This window comes from Moschus berezovskii, chromosome 2 (genome assembly GCF_049115385.1).
Source record: "Moschus berezovskii isolate FMDL1 chromosome 2, NW_MosBer_1.0, whole genome shotgun sequence".
NCBI lineage: Eukaryota > Metazoa > Chordata > Mammalia > Artiodactyla > Moschidae > Moschus > Moschus berezovskii.
The window spans coordinates 120,905,678-120,925,535 of record NC_142461.1 but is presented as its reverse complement, the minus strand read 5'-3'; the positions used below and the strand labels follow the sequence as shown (position 1 = coordinate 120,925,535).

At 43.8% G+C, this 19,858-nt stretch overlaps 1 protein-coding gene across 31 annotated transcripts in view; it reads left to right on the top strand.

Moving 5' to 3' along the window:
- The window catches only part of TTN (titin), a 276,712-nt gene that overhangs the window by 226,311 nt on the left and 30,543 nt on the right, over positions 1-19,858 (top strand). For all 31 annotated transcript variants that reach the window (XM_088830575.1, XM_088830572.1, XM_088830570.1 and 28 more), the window contains 5 exons: positions 85-17,190; positions 17,793-18,089; positions 18,199-18,786; positions 18,879-19,181; positions 19,295-19,591. In XM_088830575.1, coding sequence (XP_088686701.1) covers positions 85-17,190; positions 17,793-18,089; positions 18,199-18,786; positions 18,879-19,181; positions 19,295-19,591 — 18,591 coding nt within the window. The remainder of the gene's footprint in view (positions 1-84; positions 17,191-17,792; positions 18,090-18,198; positions 18,787-18,878; positions 19,182-19,294; positions 19,592-19,858) is intronic.

Below are 19,858 nucleotides of genomic sequence, written 5' to 3'. Positions count from 1 at the left end.
CTTTTTCAACACAGCTCTTTGGGGAGTGCCGGTATTTATACCAAATCCAAACCCTTAACATTTCTGTGCCTGTTTCCTTTCCAGATCCCCCAGGACCACCTTCAAACGCACGTGTCACCGACACTACCAAGAAATCTGCTTCTTTGGCATGGGGCAAGCCTCATTATGACGGTGGCCTTGAAATCACTGGCTATGTCGTAGAGCATCAAAAAGTAGGAGATGAGGGCTGGATAAAAGATACAACAGGAACGGCCCTCAGAATCACCGAGTTTGTGGTCCCTGATCTTGAGACTAAAGAAAAATACAATTTTAGAATCAGTGCCGTCAATGATGCTGGTGTTGGGGAGCCAGCAGTGATTCCAAATGTTGAAATTGTGGAACGGGAGATGGCCCCTGACTTCGAACTAGATGCTGAGCTTCGAAGAACTCTTGTTGTGAGAGCAGGACTCAGCATTAGAATATTCGTGCCCATTAAAGGGAGACCTGCCCCTGAAGTGACATGGACCAAAGATGGCATCAACCTTAAAAACCGAGCGAACATCGAAAATACAGAGTCATTCACGCTCCTGATCATCCCGGAATGTAACAGATACGACACTGGTAAATTTGTGATGACCATAGAAAACCCTGCGGGGAAGAAGAGTGGCTTCGTTAATGTCAGAGTCTTGGACACACCAGGACCTGTCCTCAACCTGAGACCTACTGACATCACGAAGGAGAGTGTCACCCTGCACTGGGACCTCCCTCTGATAGATGGGGGCTCACGCATCACAAACTACATCGTGGAGAAACGAGAAGCAACACGGAAATCTTACTCCACAGTCACCACTAAGTGCCATAAATGCACATATAAAGTCACTGGCTTGTCTGAAGGATGTGAGTACTTCTTCAGAGTGATGGCAGAAAACGAGTATGGAATTGGCGAGCCAGCAGAAACAACAGAGCCCGTAAGGGCCTCCGAAGCACCATCACCACCAGATAGTCTTAACATTATGGACATAACTAAGAGCACAGTCAGCTTGGCATGGCCTAAACCCAAGCACGACGGTGGCAGTAAGATCACTGGCTATGTGATTGAAGCCCAGAGAAAAGGCTCTGACCAGTGGACCCACATCACAACCGTGAAGGGGTTGGAATGTGTTGTGAAGAATCTGACTGAAGGGGAAGAATACACCTTCCAGGTAATGGCAGTGAACAGTGCAGGGAGAAGTGCCCCTAGAGAAAGCAGACCCGTCATTGTCAAGGAGCAGACCATGCTTCCAGAACTGGATCTCCGTGGCATTTATCAGAAATTAGTCATCGCTAAAGCTGGCGACAACATCAAAGTTGAAATTCCAGTGCTCGGTCGACCAAAGCCCACGGTCACGTGGAAGAAAGGAGACCAGATTCTTAAACAGACACAGAGAGTTAATTTTGAGAATACAGCAACTTCCACCATCTTAAACATCAACGAGTGCATAAGAAGTGACAGTGGGCCCTACCCATTAACAGCAAAGAACATTGTGGGAGAGGTTGGTGATGTCATCACCATTCAAGTCCATGACATCCCAGGGCCACCTACTGGACCAATCAAATTTGATGAAGTGTCATCTGATTTTGTCACCTTCTCTTGGGAACCACCTGAGAACGATGGAGGTGTGCCCATAAGCAACTATGTGGTAGAAATGCGGCAGACTGACAGCACCACATGGGTTGAACTAGCAACCACTGTCATACGCACTACCTACAAAGCCACTCGCCTTACTACTGGAGTAGAGTACCAGTTCCGGGTCAAAGCTCAAAACAGATACGGAGTGGGCCCCGGCATCACGTCAGCACCTGTGGTTGCCAACTATCCATTTAAGGTCCCTGGGCCTCCTGGTACCCCTCAGGTGGCTGCAGTTACCAAGGACTCAATAACAATCAGCTGGCATGAGCCTCTTTCTGATGGTGGAAGCCCCATTTTAGGATACCACGTTGAAAGAAAAGAACGAAATGGTATTCTGTGGCAGACTGTGAGCAAAGCATTAGTACCTGGCAACATTTTCAAATCAAGTGGACTAACAGATGGTATTGCTTATGAATTCCGAGTGATTGCAGAAAACATGGCGGGCAAAGGCAAGCCAAGCAAGCCATCTGAACCTATTTTAGCTTTGGATCCCATTGACCCACCCGGGAAACCAATTCCTCTCAATATTACTAGACACACAGTGACTCTTAAATGGGCTAAGCCTGAATATACTGGAGGCTTTAAAATTACTAGTTATATAGTTGAAAAGCGGGATCTTCCTAATGGACGGTGGCTAAAGGCCAACTTCAGCAACATTTTAGAGAATGAATTTACAGTCAGTGGACTAACCGAAGATGCCGCATATGAATTCCGTGTCATTGCCAAAAATGCTGCTGGTGCTATTAGCCCACCATCTGAGCCATCAGATGCTATCACATGCAGAGACGACATTGAAGCCCCAAGGATAATGGTGGATGTCAAATTTAAGGACACAATTACATTAAAAGCAGGTGAAGCATTCAAGCTGGAAGCTGATGTTTCAGGTCGCCCACCTCCAACAATGGAATGGACCAAAGATGGAAAGGAGCTTGAAAACACAGCAAAATTAGAAATTAAAATTGCAGATTTCTCTACTAATCTGGTAAACAAGGATTCACTGAGAAGGGATGGCGGTGCCTATACCCTTACAGCAACTAATCCTGGTGGTTTTGCTAAACACATCTTCCATGTCAAAGTTCTTGATAGACCAGGCCCACCAGAAGGACCTTTAGCTGTATCTGAAGTGACATCAGAAAAATGTGTACTGTCATGGTTGCCTCCACTGGATGATGGAGGTGCCAAAATTGAGTATTATGTCGTTCAGAAACGTGAAACCAGCAGACTGGCCTGGACAAATGTAGCCTCAGAAGTCCAAGTAACAAAACTAAAGGTCACTAAACTCTTGAAAGGCAATGAATACATATTCCGTGTGATGGCTGTAAACAAATACGGCGTTGGAGAGCCACTGGACTCAGAGCCTATGCTTGCAGTGGATCCTTACGGACCTCCTGATCCACCTAAAAACCCTGAAGTTACCAGTATCACTAAAGACTCCATGGTTGTCTGCTGGGGACACCCTGACTCTGATGGTGGCAGTGAAATCATCAATTACATTGTGGAGCGGAGAGATAAAGCAGGCCAACGCTGGGTGAAATGCAACAAAAAGACCCTTACTGATTTAAGATACAAAGTGTCTGGGCTGACAGAAGGACATGAGTATGAGTTCCGGGTCATGGCTGAGAACGCGGCTGGAATCAGCGCACCAAGCGCTACCAGTCCGTTTTATAAAGCTTGTGATGCTGTGTTTAAACCCGGCCCACCAGGTAACCCACGTGTTCTAGATACAAGCAGATCATCCATTTCGATTGCTTGGAACAAACCTATCTATGATGGTGGTTCCGAAATCACTGGGTATATGGTTGAGATCGCCCTGCCAGAGGAAGATGAATGGAAGATCGTCACGCCACCAGCTGGGCTCAAGGCAACTTCTTACACTATCACCAACCTCACAGAGAACCAGGAATATAAAATTCGCATCTATGCCATGAATTCTGAAGGCATTGGGGAACCTGCACTTGTTCCTGGAACTCCAAAGGCTGAAGACAGGATGCTGCCTCCAGAGATTGAACTGGATGCCGAACTGCGCAAAGTTGTTACCATAAGAGCTTGCTGTACTCTGAGACTTTTTGTTCCCATCAAAGGAAGGCCAGCACCTGAGGTGAAGTGGACCCGAGAACACGGAGAATCTTTAGATAAAGCTAGCATCGAGTCCACAAGCTCTTACACCCTGCTTATTATTGGAAATGTAAACAGATTCGACAGTGGCAAGTACATACTAACCATAGAAAACAGCTCAGGCAGCAAGTCTGCATTTGTCAATGTCAGAGTACTAGACACACCAGGCCCTCCACAGGACCTGAAGGTAAAGGAGGTCACTAAGACATCTGTCACACTGACATGGGAGCCTCCTCTTATTGATGGAGGTTCGAAAATAAAGAACTATATTGTTGAAAAGCGGGAATCAACAAGGAAAGCATATTCAACTGTTACAACAAATTGCCACAAGACTTCCTGGAAAGTAGACCAGCTTCAAGAAGGCTGCAGTTACTACTTCAGGGTTCTCGCCGAAAATGAATACGGCATCGGGCTGCCTGCTGAAACTGCAGAATCTGTGAAAGTATCAGAACGACCTCTGCCTCCAGGAAAGATAACGTTGGTGGACGTCACAAGAAACAGTGTGTCACTCTCCTGGGAGAAACCTGAGCATGATGGAGGTAGCCGAATTCTAGGCTACATCGTAGAGATGCAGAGCAAAGGCAGTGACAAATGGGTCACATGTGCCACAGTCAAAGTCACCGAAGCCACTATTACTGGATTAATTCAGGGTGAAGAGTACTCTTTCCGTGTGTCTGCTCAGAACGAGAAGGGCATTAGCGATCCAAGACAACTGAGTGTGCCAGTAATTGCCAAGGATCTTGTCATTCCGCCAGCCTTCAAACTTCTGTTCACTACTTTCACTGTCCTGGCAGGTGAAGATCTAAAAGTCGATGTTCCATTCATTGGACGCCCTACGCCAGCCGTAACATGGCATAAAGATGATGTGCCACTGAAGCAGACGACCAGAGTAAACGCCGAGAGCACAGAAAATAACTCACTACTGACAATAAAGGAAGCATGCCGAGAAGATGTTGGACATTACATCGTTAAACTGACTAACTCAGCTGGTGAAGCTACCGAGACCCTTAATGTTATCGTTCTTGACAAACCAGGGCCTCCAACAGGACCAGTTAAAATGGATGAAGTGACAGCTGACAGTATTACTTTCTCCTGGGGCCCACCTAAGTATGATGGTGGAAGTTCTATCAACAATTACATTGTAGAAAAACGGGACACTTCCACAACCACCTGGCAGATTGTGTCAGCTACCGTTGCAAGGACAACAATAAAAGCTTGCAGGTTAAAGACTGGATGTGAATATCAATTTAGGATTGCAGCAGAAAACAGATATGGAAAGAGCACCTACCTTACTTCAGAGCCTGTTGTAGCCCAATATCCATTCAAAGTTCCTGGTCCTCCTGGCACACCGTTCGTAACACTATCCTCCAAAGACAGCATGGAAGTACACTGGAACGAGCCAGTCAGTGACGGAGGTAGCAAAGTCATTGGCTATCACTTGGAACGCAAGGAAAGAAACAGCATCCTCTGGGTTAAGTTGAATAAGACACCTATTCCTCAAACCAAGTTTAAAACAACTGGCCTCGATGAAGGCATTGAATATGAATTTAGAGTCTCTGCAGAGAACATTGTGGGCATCGGCAAACCAAGTAAAGTGTCTGAAAGCTATGTAGCCCGTGATCCATGTGATCCACCAGGAAGGCCAGAACCAATCATTGTCACAAGAAATTCCGTGACTCTTCAGTGGAAGAAACCCACTTACGATGGTGGAAGCAAGATCACTGGTTATATTGTTGAAAAGAAAGAACTGCCCGAGGGCCGCTGGATGAAAGCTAGTTTTACCAACGTCATTGACACTCAGTTTGAAGTAACTGGCCTAGTTGAAGACCATAGATATGAGTTCCGGGTTATAGCCCGAAATGCTGCAGGAGTGTTTAGTGAGCCTTCAGAGAGCACAGGAGCAATAACAGCAAGAGACGAGGTAGAACCACCACAGATTCGCATGGATCCAAAATACAAAGATACAATTGTGGTGCATGCTGGTGAGCTATTTAAGATTGATGCAGATATTTATGGAAAACCGATACCAACCACTCAGTGGATAAAAGGTGATCGTGAGCTCTCAAACACAGCTCGATTAGAAATTAAGAGCACTGACTTTGCCACCAGTCTCAGTGTAAAGGATGCAATACGCATTGACAGTGGAAATTACATACTGAAGGCCAAAAACGTCGCAGGAGAGAAGTCAGTCACTGTAAATGTCAAAGTTCTTGACAGACCAGGGCCACCCGAAGGACCTATTGTTATATCAGGAGTTACAGCAGAAAAATGCACACTAGCTTGGAAACCCCCACTCCAAGATGGTGGGAGCGATATCATAAATTATATTGTGGAAAGGAGAGAGACCAGTCGCTTGGTTTGGACTGTGGTTGATGCTAACGTACAGACTCTCGGCTGCAAGGTTACTAAGCTTCTTGAAGGCAATGAATATATTTTCCGTGTAATGGCTGTCAACAAATATGGTGTTGGCGAACCTCTTGAATCTGAGCCAGTGACTGCCAAGAATCCATTTGTAGTGCCAGATGCACCAAAGGCTCCGGAAGTCACAACAGTGACCAAGGACTCAATGATTGTTGTATGGGAAAGACCAGCATCTGATGGCGGCAGTGAAATTCTTGGGTATGTTCTTGAAAAACGCGACAAAGAGGGCATCAGATGGACAAGATGCCACAAACGTCTGATTGGGGAGCTGCGCTTGAGAGTAACTGGACTCTTAGAAAATCACGACTATGAGTTCAGAGTCTCAGCCGAGAATGCTGCTGGACTTAGCGAGCCAAGCCCACCTTCTGCTTATCAAAAGGCTTGTGATCCTATTTATAAACCAGGACCTCCAAACAACCCCAGAGTCACTGATATTACCAGATCTTCCGTCTTCCTTTCTTGGGGCAAACCAATATATGACGGTGGCTGTGAAATCCAAGGATACATTGTTGAAAAATGTGACGTGAGTGTTGGTGAATGGACAATGTGCACTCCACCGACTGGAATCAGTAAAACAAACATAGAAGTGGAGAAGCTATTGGAAAAGCATGAGTACAACTTCCGTATCTGTGCTGTTAACAAAGCTGGAGTGGGAGAACATGCTGATGTCCCTGGACCTGTTATAGTTGAAGAAAAGTTGGAAGCACCAGACATTGACCTTGACCTGGAACTGAGGAAAATTCTAAATATAAGGGCAGGTGGTTCCTTAAGGTTATTTGTTCCTATTAGAGGTCGTCCTACACCAGAAGTTAAATGGGGCAAAGTGGATGGTGAGATCCGAGACGCAGCTATAATCGACAGCACTAGCAGCTTCACCTCCCTTGTTCTTGACAATGTCAACCGATATGATAGTGGAAAATACACTCTCACATTAGAAAACAGCAGTGGGACAAAGTCTGCCTTTGTGACTGTGAGAGTTCTGGACACACCAAGTCCACCTGTTAATCTGAAAGTCACAGAAATCACTAAAGACTCAGTGTCAATTACATGGGAACCTCCTCTGTTGGATGGGGGATCCAAAATTAAAAACTACATTGTTGAGAAACGTGAAGCCACAAGGAAATCATATGCTGCAGTTGTAACAAACTGCCATAAGAATTCTTGGAAAATCGATCAACTCCAAGAAGGCTGTAGTTACTACTTCAGAGTCACAGCTGAGAACGAGTATGGTATTGGCCTTCCCGCCCACACTGATGATCCAGTTAAGGTTGCAGAAGTCCCACAACCTCCAGGAAAAATCACTGTGGATGATGTCACCAGAAACAGTGTCTCTTTGAGCTGGACAAAGCCTGAACATGATGGTGGCAGTAAAATCATTCAGTATATTGTGGAGATGCAAGCTAAACACAGTGAGAAATGGTCAGAGTGTGCCCGAGTCAAGTCTCTTGAAGCCGTAATTACCAACCTAACTCAGGGAGAAGAGTACCTTTTTAGAGTTGTGGCGGTAAATGAAAAGGGGAGAAGTGATCCTAGGTCTCTTGCAGTTCCAATAGTCGCCAAAGATCTGGTCATTGAGCCAGATGTGAGACCTGCCTTTAACAGTTACAGTGTACAGGTTGGCCAAGATTTGAAAATAGAAGTACCCATTTCTGGACGTCCTAAGCCAACTATTACCTGGACTAAAGACGATCTTCCACTGAAGCAGACTACAAGAGTCAGTGTCACTGATTCATTTGACCTCACCGTGCTCAGTATTAAAGAAACTCATAAGGATGATGGTGGACATTATGGAATCACAGTTGCTAATGTGGTTGGGCAGAAGACGGCATCCATTGAGATTATAACCCTAGATAAGCCTGATCCTCCAAAAGGACCTGTTAAATTTGATGAAGTCAGTGCTGAAAGTATTACCTTATCTTGGGAACCTCCATCATATACAGGAGGCTGCCAGATCACTAACTATGTAGTTCAGAAAAGAGATACAACCACCACAGTATGGGATGTTGTTTCTGCTACTGTGGCCAGAACAACACTCAAAGTGACCAAACTGAAAACTGGTACAGAATATCAGTTCAGAATATTTGCTGAAAACAGATATGGACAAAGCTTTGCCTTGGAATCTGAGCCGATTGTAGCTCAATATCCCTACAAAGAACCAGGCCCACCAGGTACACCGTTTGTCACAGCCATTTCCAAAGATTCCATGGTTATACAGTGGCATGAACCAATCAATAATGGTGGCAGCCCAGTCATAGGTTACCACCTTGAGAAGAAGGAAAGAAACAGTATTTTGTGGACAAAAGTCAACAAAACTATTATTCATGATACCCAGTTTAAAGCAGTCAATCTTGAAGAAGGCATTGAATATGAATTCAGAGTGTATGCTGAAAATATTGTTGGTATAGGCAAGGCAAGCAAGAATTCCGAATGCTATGTAGCCAGAGATCCCTGTGACCCACCAGGAACCCCAGAAGCAATAATCGTTAAAAGACATGAAATCACTTTACAATGGACCAAACCCGCTTATGATGGTGGAAGTGTGATTACGGGTTACATTGTAGAGAAGCGTGATCTGCCTGAAGGTCGATGGATGAAAGCCAGCTTCACAAACGTCATTGAAACTCAGTTTACTGTGTCAGGTCTTACTGAAGATCAAAGATATGAATTCAGAGTCATTGCAAAGAATGCAGCAGGTGCAATAAGCAAACCTTCTGACAGTACTGGACCAATAACTGCCAGGGATGAGGTCGAACTCCCAAGAATTTCAATGGATCCAAAATTTAGAGACACAATTGTGGTAAATGCTGGAGAAACATTCAGGCTTGAAGCAGATGTCCATGGAAAGCCCCTACCTACCATTGAGTGGTTAAGAGGAGATAAGGAGATTGAAGAATCTGCTAGATATGAAATAAAGAACACAGATTTCAAGGCTTTACTTATTGTAAAGGATGCCATTAGAATTGATGGTGGACAGTATATTTTAAGAGCTTCCAACGTTGCAGGTTCTAAGTCATTCCCAGTAAATGTAAAAGTGTTAGACAGACCAGGGCCTCCAGAAGGGCCAGTCCAGGTTACTGGAGTCACCGCTGAAAAATGCACATTAGCATGGTCTCCACCACTTCAAGATGGTGGCAGTGACATTTCTCACTATGTTGTTGAAAAGAGAGAAACAAGTCGGCTTGCCTGGACTGTTGTTGCTTCAGAGGTTGTAACCAATTCTCTGAAAGTTACCAAACTCTTAGAAGGGAATGAATATATTTTCCGTATAATGGCTGTCAACAAATATGGTGTTGGCGAGCCTTTGGAATCTGCACCAGTGCTCATGAAAAACCCATTCGTGCTTCCTGGACCACCGAAAAGCTTGGAAGTCACCAACATTGCCAAGGACTCCATGACTGTCTGTTGGAACCGTCCAGACAGTGATGGTGGAAGTGAGATTATTGGTTACATCGTAGAGAAAAGAGACAGAAGTGGCATTAGGTGGATTAAATGTAATAAACGCCGCATTACAGACTTACGGCTCAGAGTAACAGGATTAACAGAAGATCATGAGTACGAATTCAGAGTCTCTGCAGAAAATGCAGCTGGAGTTGGAGAACCAAGTCCAGCTACAGTTTATTATAAGGCCTGCGATCCTGTGTTCAAACCTGGCCCCCCCATCAATGCACACATTGTAGACACCACTAAAAATTCAATTACACTTGCCTGGGGTAAACCCATCTATGATGGTGGCAGTGAGATTCTGGGATATGTAGTAGAAATCTGTAAAGCAGATGAAGAAGAATGGCAAATAGTTACTCCCCAGACTGGCCTGAAAGCCACTCGATTTGAAATTTCAAAACTCACTGAACACCAAGAGTATAAAGTACGAGTCTGTGCCCTCAATAAAGTTGGTTTAGGTGAGGCTACAGCAGTTCCTGGTACTGTGAAACCAGAAGATAAACTTGAAGCGCCTGAACTTGACCTCGACTCTGAATTAAGGAAAGGAATCGTTGTAAGAGCTGGTGGATCTGTCAGAATTCACATTCCATTCAAAGGTCGCCCAACACCCGAGATCACCTGGTCTCGAGAGGAAGGCGAATTCACAGATAAGGTCCAAATCGAAAAAGCAGCAAACTATACCCAACTATCAATAGATAACTGTGATAGAAATGATGCTGGAAAGTATATTCTCAAGCTGGAAAACAGCAGTGGGTCTAAATCTGCTTTTGTAACTGTGAAAGTTCTTGACACCCCAGGACCACCACAGAATTTGGCAGTCAAAGAAGTGAGAAAAGACTCTGTCCTTCTGGTGTGGGACCCACCCTTAATTGATGGGGGTGCAAAGGTCAAGAACTATGTTATCGACAAACGTGAATCAACCAGGAAAGCATATGCTAATGTGAGTAATAAATGCAGTAAAACAAGCCTCAAAGTTGAGAATCTTATAGAAGGAGCCATTTATTACTTTAGAGTAATGGCTGAAAATGAATTTGGAGTTGGTGTTCCAGTGGAAACTGTTGACGCTGTGAAAGCATCTGAACCTCCTTCCCCACCAGGAAAGGTCACACTCACTGATGTGTCCCAGACCAGCGCATCCCTGATGTGGGAGAAACCTGAACATGATGGTGGGAGCCGAATTCTGGGGTATGTTGTTGAAATGCAGCCCAAAGGAACAGAAAAATGGAGTGTCGTGGCTGAATCCAAAGTCTGTAATGCGGTTGTTACTGGTTTGAGTTCCGGGCAAGAATATCACTTCCGTGTCAAGGCTTACAACGAGAAAGGACAAAGCGATCCAAGAGTGCTTGGTGTTCCTGTCATAGCCAAGGACTTGACTATACAGCCTAGTTTTAAGTTACCATTTAACACATACAGTGTCCAAGCTGGTGAAGATCTTAAAATCGAAATTCCTGTTATTGGCCGACCAAGACCTGAAATTTCATGGGTCAAAGATGGCGAGCCTCTTAAACAGACAACAAGAGTAAATGTTGAGAAAACAGCTACTTCAACTATTTTGCACATTAAAGAAAGTAACAAAGATGACTTTGGGAAATACACTGTAACAGCAACAAATAGTGCAGGTACCGCAACTGAAAATCTCAGTATTATCGTTTTGGAAAAGCCTGGACCTCCAGTTGGACCAGTTCGGTTTGATGAAGTTAGTGCAGATTTTGTGGTCATATCTTGGGAACCTCCAGCCTATACTGGTGGCTGCCAAATAAGCAACTACATAGTAGAGAAGCGAGAAACCACCACCACCACTTGGCACATGGTATCAGCAACAGTGGCAAGAACAACAATTAAAATAACCAAATTGAAAACGGGCAGTGAGTACCAGTTTAGAATTTTTGCAGAAAACAGGTATGGAAAAAGTGCCCCCTTGGATTCTAAACCAGTTATCGTACAATATCCATTTAAAGAACCTGGACCACCTGGCACTCCTTTTGTGACATCAGTCTCAAAAGATCAAATGCTTGTGCAATGGCACGAGCCAGTTAATGATGGAGGCAGCAAAGTTATTGGCTACCATCTTGAACAGAAAGAAAAGAACAGCATTTTATGGGTCAAGTTAAATAAGACTCCCATTCAAGACACCAAATTCAAAACAACTGGGCTTGATGAAGGCCTTGAATATGAGTTCAAAGTTTCTGCTGAAAATATTGTTGGCATCGGCAAACCAAGCAAAGTGTCGGAATGCTTTGTTGCTCGTGATCCTTGTGACCCACCAGGTCGCCCTGAAGCCATTGTTATTACAAGAAACAATGTCACACTGAAATGGAAGAAACCCGCCTACGATGGTGGCAGCAAAATAACAGGTTATATTGTAGAAAAGAAAGATCTACCTGATGGCCGTTGGATGAAAGCCAGCTTTACCAATGTATTAGAAACTGAATTTACAGTGAGTGGACTCGTAGAAGACCAAAGATATGAATTCAGAGTAATTGCAAGAAACGCAGCTGGCAACTTTAGTGAACCATCCGAGAGTACTGGTGCCATTACTGCAAAAGATGAGATTGATGCACCAAATGCCTCACTGGATCCCAAATATAAAGATGTCATCGTTGTTCATGCAGGAGAGACTTTTGTCCTTGAAGCAGATATTCGTGGCAAACCTATCCCTGACATTGTTTGGTCAAAAGATGGAAGAGAGCTTGAAGAAACAGCTGCCAGAATGGAAATCAAGTCTACTATTCAGAGGACAACCCTTGTTGTCAAAGATTGCATACGTAGTGACGGAGGACAGTACATCCTGAAACTCAGTAACGTTGGTGGTACCAAGACTATACCCATCACTGTAAAGGTACTTGACAGGCCAGGGCCTCCTGAAGGGCCTCTGAAAATTTCTGGGGTTACTGCTGAAAAATGTTACCTGGCATGGAACCCACCTTTACATGATGGTGGTGCTAGTATTTCACATTACATCATTGAAAAGAGAGAGACCAGCAGACTCTCCTGGACCCAGGTTTCAACTGAGGTGCAGGCCCTTAACTACAAAGTCACTAAACTTCTTCCTGGTAATGAGTACATTTTCCGTGTCATGGCTGTGAATAAATATGGGATTGGAGAGCCGCTGGAATCTGAGCCTGTGATAGCCCGTAATCCTTATAAACCACCAGGTCCTCCTTCACCACCCGAAGTCTCAGCAATCACCAAAGATTCTATGGTCGTAACATGGGCACGCCCAGTAGATGATGGAGGTGCAGAAATCGAGGGCTATATTCTTGAAAAAAGAGACAAGGAAGGCGTTAGATGGACCAAGTGCAACAAGAAAACACTAACAGATCTTCGATTCAGGGTAACTGGCCTTACTGAAGGGCATTCCTATGAATTCCGAGTTGCTGCTGAAAACGCAGCTGGTGTAGGTGAACCCAGCGAGCCTTCTGTTTTCTATCGTGCATGTGATGCTCTGTATCCACCAGGACCACCAAGTAATCCAAAAGTGACAGACACTTCCAGATCTTCTGTCTCCCTGGCATGGAATAAACCAATTTATGATGGTGGTGCGCCTGTTAAGGGCTATGTTGTTGAGGTCAAAGAAGCCACTGCTGATGAGTGGACAACATGTACTCCACCAACAGGACTACAAGGAAAGCAGTTCACAGTGACCAAGCTTAAAGAAAATACTGAATATAACTTCCGTATCTGTGCCATCAACTCTGAAGGTGTAGGTGAGCCTGCAACTATACCTGGTTCAGTTGCTGCTAAAGAGAGACAAGAGCCACCAGAAATAGAACTGGATGCTGATCTCAGAAAAGTGGTCACTCTGCGTGCGAGTGCTACTTTACGCTTATTTGTCACTATCAAAGGTCGCCCAGAACCTGAAGTGAAATGGGAAAAGGCCGAAGGTGTTCTCACTGACAGGGCCCAGATTGAGGTGACCAGCTCATACACAATGCTGGTAATTGATAACGTTACCAGATTTGACAGTGGTCGGTATAATCTGACACTAGAAAACAACAGTGGCTCTAAAACTGCTTTTGTTAACGTCAGAGTTCTTGACTCACCAAGTGCCCCTGTGAATTTGACTGTAAGAGAAGTGAAGAAAGACTCTGTGATACTGGCTTGGGAACCACCACTTATTGATGGCGGAGCTAAGATTACAAACTACATTGTCGAAAAACGAGAAACAACACGAAAAGCATATGCTACTGTTACAAACAACTGCACAAAGAACACTTTTAAAATCGAAAATCTCCAAGAAGGGTGTTCTTACTACTTCCGAGTCTTGGCTTCCAATGAATATGGAATTGGTTTGCCAGCTGAAACAACTGAACCCGTTAAAGCTTCTGAACCACCCCTCCCACCTGGAAGAGTAACTCTTGTCGATGTGACCCGTAACACAGCTACAATTAAGTGGGAGAAACCAGAAAGTGACGGTGGCAGCAAAATTACTGGTTATGTAGTTGAAATGCAGACTAAAGGAAGTGAAAAATGGAGCATCTGCACACAAGTGAAGACTCTAGAAGCAACTATATCAGGCCTAACTGCTGGAGAGGAGTATATCTTCAGGGTAGCTGCAATTAATGAAAAAGGAAAAAGTGATCCAAGACAACTTGGAGTGCCAGTAATCGCAAGGGATATTGAAATAAAGCCTTCAGTTGAGCTTCCTTTCAATACTTTCAATGTAAAGGCCAGAGACCAACTGAAGATTGACGTTCCATTTAAAGGAAGACCTCAAGCTACTGTAAGCTGGAAAAAAGATGGTCAGACCCTTAAAGAGACGACTAGGGTCCATGTTTCTTCTTCAAAGACTGTAACATCACTTACAATTAAGGAAGCTTCAAGGGAAGATGTTGGCACTTATGAATTATGTGTTTCAAATAGTGCTGGATCCATAACAGTTCCTATTACTGTAATTGTGCTTGACAAACCAGGACCTCCCGGGCCTATACATATTGATGAGGTTAGCTGCGACAATATAACCATTTCTTGGAATCCTCCAGAATATGACGGTGGCTGCCAGATTAGCAATTACATCGTTGAAAAGAGAGAAACCACTTCTACAACATGGCATGTAGTTTCACAAGCAGTTGCAAGAACATCCATTAAAATAGTTCGTCTAGTCACAGGAAGTGAGTATCAGTTCCGTGTTTGTGCAGAAAACCGCTTTGGAAAGAGCTCCTACAGTGACTCTTCTGCTGTAGTTGCTGAGTATCCATTCAGCCCCCCGGGTCCTCCTGGTACTCCTAAAGTTGTGCATGCCACAAAATCCACCATGTTGGTAACTTGGCAAGTGCCAGTTAATGATGGAGGAAGTCAAGTACTTGGTTATCACCTTGAGTATAAAGAAAGAAGCAGCATTCTTTGGTCAAAAGCAAATAAAATCCTCATTGCCGATACGCAAATGAAAGTCTCTGGCCTTGATGAAGGACTGATGTATGAGTATCGTGTATATGCTGAGAATATTGCTGGAATTGGTAAATGCAGTAAATCGTGTGAGCCAGTCCCTGCGAGAGACCCTTGTGACCCTCCTGGACAACCTGAAGTCACAAATATCACAAGGAAATCTGTGTCACTTAAGTGGTCAAAACCACATTATGACGGTGGAGCTAAGATCACTGGCTACATCATTGAACGTAGAGAACTACCAGATGGCAGGTGGCTGAAATGTAACTTTACTAATGTACCAGAAACATACTTTGAAGTAACTGAACTCACTGAAGATCAACGTTATGAATTCCGGGTTTTCGCAAGGAATGCTGCTGACTCAATCAGTGAGCCATCTGAATCCACTGGACCTATCACAGTTAAAGACGATGTTGAGGCTCCAAGAATTATGATGGATGTCAAATTCCGAGATGTCATTGTTGTCAAAGCTGGAGAGGTCCTTAAGATCAATGCAGACGTTGCAGGGCGACCTCTGCCAATAATCTCCTGGGCCAAGGATGGTGTAGAAATTGAAGAGAGAGCAAGAACAGAAATTGTATCAACGGACTACACTACTTTGCTAACAGTGAAAGACTGTGTCCGACGAGACTCTGGGCAGTATGTGCTAACAGTGAAGAATGTTGCTGGAACTCGGTCTATGGCAGTTAACTGCAAGGTACTTGATAAGCCTGGCCCACCTGCAGGACCACTTGAAATAACTGGCCTCACTGCTGAGAAATGCTCTCTTTCCTGGGGACCGCCCCAAGAAGATGGCGGTGCAGCTATTGACTATTACATTGTAGAAAAACGTGAGACAAGTCGCCTTGCTTGGACAATATGTGAAGGAGAATTAAGGACGACATCTTGTAAAGTGACCAAGTTACTCAAGGGCAATGAGTACATCTTTAGAGTAACAGGTGTTAATAAATACGGTGTTGGCGAGCCCCTGGAGAGCATGGCTGTAAAGGCCCTTGATCCATTTACAGTTCCAAGTCCACCTACATCTTTGGAAATTACATCTGTGACCAAAGAGTTCATGACACTTTGCTGGTCGAGACCAGAGAGTGATGGAGGCAGCGAAATTTCTGGTTACATCATTGAGAGGCGAGAGAAAAACAGCCTACGATGGGTACGTGTAAACAAAAAACCGGTTTATGATCTGAGAGTGAAATCCACAGGACTTCGTGAAGGGTGTGAATATGAATATCGGGTATATGCAGAAAACGCTGCAGGCCTGAGCCTTCCAAGTGAAACTTCTCCCCTAATTCGGGCAGAAGATCCTGTGTTCTTACCATCTCCTCCATCCAAACCCAGTGTCGTGGACTCAGGCAAGACCAATATAACTATTGGCTGGATTAAGCCCTTATTTGATGGTGGGGCCCCAATAACTGGATACACCGTGGAATTCAAAAAATCTGATGAAACTGACTGGCAAACTGCCATTCAGAACTTAAGAGGCACTGAATACACAGTAAGTGGACTAACCACAGGAGCCGAATATGTTTTCAGAGTAAGATCTATCAATAAGGTCGGTGCTAGTGATCCCAGTGATAGCTCCGATCCCCAGATAGCAAAGGAAAGAGAAGAAGAACCTGTATTTGATCTTGACACAGAAATGAGGAAGACCTTGATTGTCAAGGCCGGCGCCTCCTTTACCATGACTGTGCCTTTCCGAGGAAGACCCGTACCCAGTGTCTCCTGGAGTAAACCAGACACGGACCTCCGCACTAGAGCTTATATTGACTCCACAGAGTCTCGAACATCACTGACCATTGAAAATGCCAACAGAAATGATTCTGGAAAATATACATTAACGATCCAGAATGTCTTGAATGCTGCCTCACTGACCTTGGTCGTCAAAGTTTTGGATTCTCCTGGTCCTCCAGCCAACATTACTGTACATGATGTCACCAAAGAGTCTGCAGTATTATCCTGGGATGTTCCTGAAAATGACGGTGGAGCACCAGTGAAGAATTACCACGTAGAAAAACGGGAGGCCAGTAAGAAAGCGTGGGTCTCTGTGACCAACAACTGTAACCGCCTCTCCTACAAAATTACCAACTTACAAGAAGGGGCAATTTACTACTTCAGAGTCTCTGGAGAAAATGAGTTTGGTGTCGGTGTACCAGCCGAAACGAAGGAAGGAGTAAAAATAACAGGTATGTTTTAAGAACAAAGAAAACCTATATATCCATATTCATTTTCCTTGAATAGTGTGAATCATTTTAATTACTGTTTAAATGCTTTTGGTTCACACCTCAAGCAATTCATACTACGGCACAAAATAAATTCTTACTAATAGAGAAAGTTTTTCACTGATTTACAAAAAATGTAGACATTTACATAGATGAAGATGGTTAATATATGCTGTATTTAAGTATAATTGAACTCAACTACACATATATATGTACATACATATATATCATGTATGTGCAGAAATTACGTGATATTTTATAACACTGTTCATCTCATTCCTCATTTTTTACCCATAATAAATTTGGGATAAATTTAATCATTTAATTGGGTCATTTGACACTTATTTGATTTGAATGCTATGACATGCTGTGACACAAAATGACAAAGCCTAGAAAGTTTTGTTTGACTCAGAAGCTAAACTGATCATATAAAAAGTAAGAAAGCCTCAAATCAAAGTAATTGTATGCCTTCATTAAAAATCTTTCTTTTGACAAGTTAGGAAGAACACATGTGGGGAAAAATGTTGCAGTAATCTTCCCTTTCTTCTGATGTTTTACTTTCATAGAAAAACCAAGCCCACCTGAAAAACTTGGAGTAACAAGTGTATCCAAAGACAGTGTTTCCCTGGCCTGGTTGAAGCCAGAACATGACGGGGGAAGCAGAATTGTGCATTATGTCGTTGAAACACTAGAAAAAGGACAGAAGAACTGGGTTAGATGTGCAGTGGTAAAGTCAACCCACCATGTTGTTTCTGGTCTGAGGGAGAATTCTGAATACTTTTTCCGGGTGTTTGCTGAAAATCAAGCTGGCCTGAGTGACCCAAGAGAGCTTCTGCTTCCTGTCCTTGTTAAGGAGCAGCTAGGTATGTTTAATTATATGTAGAAGCAAAATTTGAAATTATTTGCATTTATTTAAGTCAACTGGCAAAAAACACTTTTTTCACCTTCATCTTCTCTACTCTTATTTTTCAGAACCACCTGAAATTGACATGAGGAATTTCCCAAGCCACACTGTCTACGTTAGAGCTGGTTCAAACCTTAAAGTTGACATTCCGATTTCTGGAAAACCACTGCCCAAAGTGACCTTGTCAAGAGATGGTGTCCCACTGAAAGCAACCATGAGATTTAATACTGAAATTACTGCTGAAAACCTGACCATCAATCTCAAAGAAAGCGTTGCTGCTGATGCTGGAAGATATGAGATCACAGCTGCCAACTCCAGTGGAACGACAAAAGCTTTCATTAACATCGTCGTACTGGACAGACCTGGTCCCCCAACTGGCCCTGTTGTGATAAGTGATATAACTGAAGACAGCGTGACTCTCAAATGGGAGCCACCGAAGTATGATGGTGGAAGTCAGGTTACCAATTACATTGTACTTAAGAGAGAGACAAGTACTGCAGCATGGACGGAAGTGTCTGCAACAGTTGCAAGAACCATGATTAAAGTCATGAAACTGACCACAGGAGAAGAATACCAATTCCGCATCAAGGCAGAAAACCGCTTTGGCATCAGTGATCACATAGATTCGGCTTGTGTGGTTGTCAAACTACCATACAGTAAGTTCTCGAACTTCTCAAAGATCCCACATTTCCAAACACAAAAATGTTTGAAATGTCTATATTAACCATGGGATTTCTCTCTTTCATAGCAACACCTGGACCACCATCTACACCATGGGTCACCAATGTCACTCGAGAAAGTATCACTGTGGGCTGGAATGAACCAGTGTCCAATGGAGGCAGTCCAGTTATAGGCTATCACCTGGAGATGAAAGACAGAAACAGTATCTTATGGCAAAAAGCCAACAAAATGGTCATCCGCACAACTCACTTCAAAGTCACAACAATTAGTGCCGGATTAATCTATGAATTCAGGGTGTATGCAGAAAACGCTGCTGGTATTGGGAAACCCAGCCATCCTTCAGAACCAGTCCTAGCCATTGATGCCTGCGGTATGTATTTGTCACAAGAAGGACAGTTCTGACTACTTAGCAATGCAAACCTTCTTTCTGCAAAGTAAAATAATGACCTAAGTGCCACTTATCTGCTTTCTGTCTTATCACAGAACCCCCAAGAAATGTCCGTATCACTGACATTTCAAAGAACTCTGTCAACCTTTCATGGCAACAACCCGCTTTTGATGGAGGAAGCAAGATTACAGGCTACATGGTTGAGAGACGAGACCTTCCAGATGGCAGATGGGCCAAGGCCAGCTTTACCAATGTTACCGAGACTCACTTCACCGTCTCTGGCTTGACTCAGAATGCCCAGTATGAATTCCGTGTCTTTGCTAGAAATGCTGTTGGGTCCATCAGCAATCCATCCGAGGTTGTAGGCCCCATCACGTGCATTGATTCTTATGGTAAGCATTTTTAGTACTTTGAACCACAGCAGTAATTTAACTCAATAGTCTATCTTACTTTTTCTGGTCCTAATCTATAGGATAACTTTTACTATGTACCTTGTTAGATATTTAGGAGAAATTATGAATTACCTGGGGGTGGCGGGTGGTCTTAGGAAAATTCCATAACACCCCAGGCCTTTTAGCTTAACTGTAAAACATGAAATTTGGACTACAGGATAGCAAAAGGCTTTTCTGATTTCAGTCTTTTATGATTCTTCAATTATA